The 6,038-nt window shown below is 11.7% G+C and overlaps 1 protein-coding gene across 1 annotated transcript, besides 12 other annotated features; it reads right to left on the bottom strand. All coding sequences in view use genetic code 6, as the record gives it.

Moving 5' to 3' along the window:
• Window positions 1–329: 329 nt before the first annotated feature.
• Window positions 330–395: a microsatellite.
• Window positions 354–399: a microsatellite.
• Window positions 400–646: 247 nt separating this feature from the next.
• Window positions 647–720: a microsatellite.
• Window positions 648–702: a microsatellite.
• A 457-nt stretch (window positions 721–1,177) lies between the features above and the next one.
• Window positions 1,178–1,236: a microsatellite.
• Window positions 1,237–1,379: 143 nt separating this feature from the next.
• Window positions 1,380–1,432: a microsatellite.
• A 2,864-nt stretch (window positions 1,433–4,296) lies between these two features.
• Window positions 4,297–4,390: a microsatellite.
• A 171-nt stretch (window positions 4,391–4,561) lies between these two features.
• Window positions 4,562–4,628: a microsatellite.
• Window positions 4,567–4,621: a microsatellite.
• A 475-nt stretch (window positions 4,629–5,103) lies between the features above and the next one.
• Window positions 5,104–5,155: a microsatellite.
• Window positions 5,121–5,155: a microsatellite.
• Window positions 5,156–5,260: 105 nt separating this feature from the next.
• Window positions 5,261–5,767, bottom strand: IMG5_086590 (hypothetical protein). The gene has a single exon (XM_004035790.1). It carries the CDS (start codon window positions 5,731–5,733, stop codon window positions 5,290–5,292), a length of 444 nt encoding a protein of 147 aa, XP_004035838.1. The 5' UTR covers window positions 5,734–5,767; the 3' UTR covers window positions 5,261–5,289.
• Window positions 5,313–5,828: a microsatellite.
• Between the last annotated feature and the right edge of the window lie 210 nt (window positions 5,829–6,038).

The raw sequence follows: 6,038 nt of genomic DNA, 5'->3' as shown, positions 1-6,038 counted from the left end.
AAAAATATTATTAATTATTTTTTATTATTTTAAGAAAATTGAAAACAAACATTTATTAGAAAATACTAAAATTTTAAAAAAAATTATTAAAAATATTAATATAAATATAAAATAATTGATATTATAAATCAATAAATATAAAATTATATTTAATAATAATATTTTTACAAAGACTAAATTTTTATATTTTAAATATAATCAATAAATAAAATTCATATAAAATACATTTAAAATAAATGCAAATAATTATTATTATTATTTTAATAAATATAATATAATATCTTTAATTATTTATACTAATTTTTCTTACATTTAGAAAAATATAGTATTAAATATATATATAATTATTAAAATATAAAAATAAATTATAATAATTTATAATAAATTAAAAATAATAATAACAAATTAAATATTAATCTATTTATATAAATATATTGATAATAAATAATTTAAAATATTTATACATAATTTTTTTATTTTATATAAAAAATAACTTATTTTTTACCTTTTTTAATACATATATAATTAAAGCTTTTATTAATTATTATATTATTTAAATATCTTATATTAAAAAAATAAAAAAAATCTTATTAATATTTGTTATTTAATAATAAAAATATTTAATAAAGATATAAAAATGAAATTCTAATATAAATAATCAAAAATAAAATAATAAAATTATTAAAAATAAAAATAAAATAAATATATTAAAAAAGAAAAGCTTAATAAAAATAATTAAAAGAACATAAAATAATTAATATTTAAAAAATCATTATATATTATATTTTATTTTATAGAAGATAGTTTTATATTTTTAAAATTAATAATTTTTATATAATGAATATGCAAATTTTTATAATCAAAAAAATAGATATTTTTATATTTATATTTTTTCAAAAATATTATTATATATCATTTCTTAAGAAATAATATATAAAATTATGATATTTTTTTAATTAATGGAAAATATATAATCTTTTTAAAAAATATATATAAAATTAATACAATAAATTTTTAAATATTTTTATTAATCTATAGCATAATTATATATTTTTTAAAAAATGCAAAAACAAATAAAATTCTAAAAGAAATTTTTATATTTATTAATATCAATTATTTGTATATAAGTAATATATAAATTTTAACAATCATGAAAAATAGATATTTTTATAATTACATATTTCAAATAATATTATTATATATATATTCTTAAATAAAAATATATATATATATATTTTTATTTTTTTTGATTCAAAATAAATTATGGAAATATATAATTTAATTTTATACTAAATAATTTATAAAAACAAGATATTTATAAATATTTTTATTACTCTATTAAATAATGATAGTTTTTTTTAAAAATGCAAAAAATAATAATATTTATATAAAAGAATATTTTTATATTTATTAAAACAAATAATTTGTATATAATTATATAGAAATCTATATATATATATATATTATTTCTTTATTACATAATGTTTGTTTTATAAAAAAAGACAAAAATTAATACTATTTAAATCAAAGTTTTTAATATCCATTAAAATTTAGATAAATTAAAATATATTTATCTATATATATATAAACAATATAATTATTATATAAAAAATATTAAAAAATACATAAAAATTAAATCAATTTTGTTTTTAATACTAATCTTAATAAATATCTTAATATTTGGTACTTTAACCAATTTAATTAATATTTAAAATTAATTTCCTTAGGAATGTATATAATGTAATCAATCTTAGGAATGCTAATAATTTTAAGATTATTATTAATAGATTAGGAAAGTAAATAATGCTTAGAAATCACTAGTAGAGTTCTAAGTACCGATAATATGTGTTATGAAGGATGTGAATGTTCTGAATCTCGAGAATGCTTAAGTTGCAATGTGGGTTTTTATGATTACTATGAAAATACTTATGGTTTTAGACTTATAAAATGTATTAATTGAAGTAATTTATTAGTTAATTGTGCTAGATGTAATAAGTATAGATGCAATTTATGTGGTATTGACTATGAATATGAAGAAAAAAATAAATTAATATATTTATATTACCTCAGATCCTAAACTAATATAATGTGATTAGGGATGTACTGATTGTCATTATTCAGGAATGTGCTTAACTTGTTTGAATGGTTATTTAGAAGATTTTAATCAACCTAATGCAAATGGATATATATTATGTTAAGATAAATGTATTTGATTCACTAATTGTCTAATATGTAGTTAATAAATATGCACTAGATGTGAAAAAAAATATTATTTTAGTATAGAAAAAAATATGTGTGAAAGATGCAATGGGTCAGTAAGATTTTTAGATAATGCTTAAGACGATGATTAATAATATAATAGTTATTATTTAGTTTTTACTTTTTTTATTGACTATTTTTTATTCGAATTATTTTGCCATAATTAACTTATTTTATTTATAAAATAGTGTTGAAAAATATTTATTTTTTAGTTTGGTTTTTAATAATTATTTTTTTACAATCTATTGATTTTGAATATTATTAAATAATAAATTTTATAAAAATATATAATAAAGTAAAGTAAATTCATAAATTATCATTTATTTATTTAATTTTTGGTAGGCTATATTTGTTTTTTATAAAATAAATTAATTAATATTTTTTTTTAAATTTTATAATTTAAATATAAATGTAAAAATAAAAAAAATATTAAATATATATTATTTTTAAAAAATTATATATTATTAAAAGAATCAGTTTTTAAATATTTCAAGGAAAATTAAAATTTTTGATTTTTAATAATTGCTCTATTTATTGAATTTCGATTTATATTTATATTATTCATTATATTTATTTAATTATTTAGAATATGCTATAAATATTTAATTATTCTTTTAAATTTTTATTTTTAATTTTATAGTTTTTTATTAAATATATTTTTTGTATTTTTATTTTTTTAAATAAATTACATTATTTATTATTATTTTTAAAGAAAAAGTTTTATTTAAAAAATTACCTTATTTTTTATCATCAAAAGCTATTCAATCCTTTTTTCTAATTTTTCAGTGCAATTCAAATAAAAAAATTTAGAATAATATTTTACTTTTACTTTTAAAGTTTATTTCATATTTTTTTATTTTCAAAAATAATACATCTATATTAATAAACCTTAAAAATTTTATATTTTTTAAAGTCTTAAATCTATAACTTCTTAAAACGAATATTTTTTATCAAATTTTGATTAAAATTTATTATTATTTAATCTATTTTAATTCTTAAACTTAGCTTTTTTATAAAATTATTATTGTTTTTATTAAAAAAAAGATAGTTTTTATTTAAAAAAATAAAATTATATTATTTTTTTATTTAATTTATAAATTTTAACTGCTTTTTATTTTAAAAAAGATATGTTTTTTTTAATTATAATAAAAATAAATATATTCATAACATAATAATAAATTAAAAATTTATATTCTATTTTACTTGCAAAAGAAAATATTAATTTCTTCTTATCAGAAATTTATAAAACTTATTTTTAGGATAATTAGTATTGTATATTTTACAAGTCTTAATTCTTCATAAATTAAATTACATGAAAACTAAATAAGGAATTAATTCTTAACTTATTTCTTTTTTAGACGTAAAAATTTTATAATTTAATCGCTTAAATATTTTTTTTTTAAATTTAGTTTTATATTTTATTTTTAGTATCGTAATTACTTTATACATGAAACAGTAAAAACAGTTATATTTTTATGAAACATAAAATTATATAATAATTTTTATTAATAAATAAATAAAAAAATATAATATATTAACTTTTTTATATATTTTAAAATTTTATTTATATTTATTACTTTTTTTAACTTAATTTCAATAAAATACCATTTAAATAAATAAATTAATATAAAAATAAAGAATAAATAGATTTAAATTCACTTAAATGCGAAATGTAGTTAATTTAAGCAATTAATTTATTTTAAAAAAAATAAAAAGTTTTTTAAAGATAAAAAAGTTTGTAATTTATATATTTATTCAGTTTTTTATTTTTTTTAAGACAAATTAAAATTTTAAGATATAAATTAAAAAAATTAATTTAAATAAAAAAGATGATTCTAAAAAGTTGATAAACAAAAGAAAATTTAAAAAAATCAAAAAAATCATAAAAAAGATCGAAAAATTAAAACTTAAGAATAATATGATTTTTAAATATCAAAAAAAAGCAGATTATATAAATTTCAAAATAAAAAAACTAAAAAATATATTATTTTTTATATTATAAATAAAATATTTTATAAATTTTTTTATTTTGGTATTATAATAATAATTATAATAAATAATAATAATAATAATAATAATAATAATAATTATAATATTAATTATAATAATAATTTTTAAAAATAATAATAATTATTAAAATCATTAAAAAAATTAATTTTGTATTATAATATAAAAATATTTTTATTATTTTTTCCATATATATTATATAATATAATAAATAATAATTTTTACAATTCTTTATATATTTAAACATTATAATCAAAAAAATTATATTTATAAAAACAATAATGATAAAATTTTCATAATATTTTTAATTAATATTTAATAATAAATAATTTTTTAATAAAAATTTATTAATAAATATTATTATATTTTTTTTATAATAAAAAAAAAATTTATTAAATAAATATATTTATTTTTTATTTTTATTTATTTATATAAATATATTTTTAAATTTTTTGAATTTAACATTTTATTATTTTAATTTAAAAAATTTAAATACATATTTTAATTTAATTAATCATTTATACTTTTTTATTATTATAATCATATAATTATTTATATTTATTTCAAAATTAATATTAAATTATATAATTATAATCATAAATTAATTTTTTTTTTTATATATTTATTTTAAATTTTAAATATAAAATAATTTAAAAATTATTTTTTTAAATTATTTATCTAAATTATATATAAATAAAAATTTTAATTAAAAAATAAAATCCTTTTTTATTTATTTATTAAATTTAATTTAGTTTATATTAATTATTTAATCTTATAATTTATTAATATATATTTTTATTTTGATATAAATAAAAATTAGAAATAAATAAAAAAATTATTTAAATTAAATATATATTTTAATTTAAATTTTAAATTTAAATTTTAATTTTTAATTTCTCTTTTTATAAAATCACTACATTAATAGTCCAAACAAGGCATAATTAATTACAAAAACTAATACTCCTTAAGAACTATCCTATTATATTGCATTATTTTCTATAACTTGATGTATAATTCCATTATTCATTTATTTGCATGATCGTGTGATACTATCTAAGTAAAATCCAGGAAGACATTCGAAGCAAACATCTTCTGTACAATTTTTACAATTATTAAATATATTATAACAAAGAACACATTATTAATTTTATTAATGTAAATAATAGCCTTATTTGCATTAATTGCATACTCCAAATTAATTACATTTTTCACAATTTTAAGGGCATATTATTTCATTTATTTAATCTCTTTCAGGCATTAAAGTACAATATCCTGAAATACTATCTTAGTAAAATCCAGGAAAACATTCAATACAAACATCTTCTGTACAATTTTGGCAATTACTAAATATGTATAGGCAATTAACGCATTATATATTTTATTTATGTAAATAATTTCCTTATTTGCATTAAGTGCATACTCCATCTTAATTACATTTTATACATTCTTTAGGACATATTATTTCATTTATTTAATCTCTTTCAGGCATTAAAGTACATTATCCTTAAAAACTATCTAATTTAAATCCAGGAAGGCATTTTATGCAAGCATCTTCAGTACAAGCATGACAATTTCTAAATTTATTAACACAATAAACACATTTTTAATTTTATTAATCCAAATAAAAAATCTATTTACATTATTTGCATTCTCCTTCTGAACTACAATATTAACATTCGTAAGGACATTATTATTATTTATTATTTATTTAAACATTTTAATGAATTTTAATACATGATCCTGTAAAATTACTTAGTTAATATCCAGGACTA

Source organism: Ichthyophthirius multifiliis (assembly GCF_000220395.1).
Source record: "Ichthyophthirius multifiliis unplaced genomic scaffold scaff_1120509250643, whole genome shotgun sequence".
Taxonomy (NCBI): domain Eukaryota; phylum Ciliophora; class Oligohymenophorea; order Hymenostomatida; genus Ichthyophthirius; species Ichthyophthirius multifiliis.
This window is presented reverse-complemented; position numbering and strand designations above follow the sequence as displayed.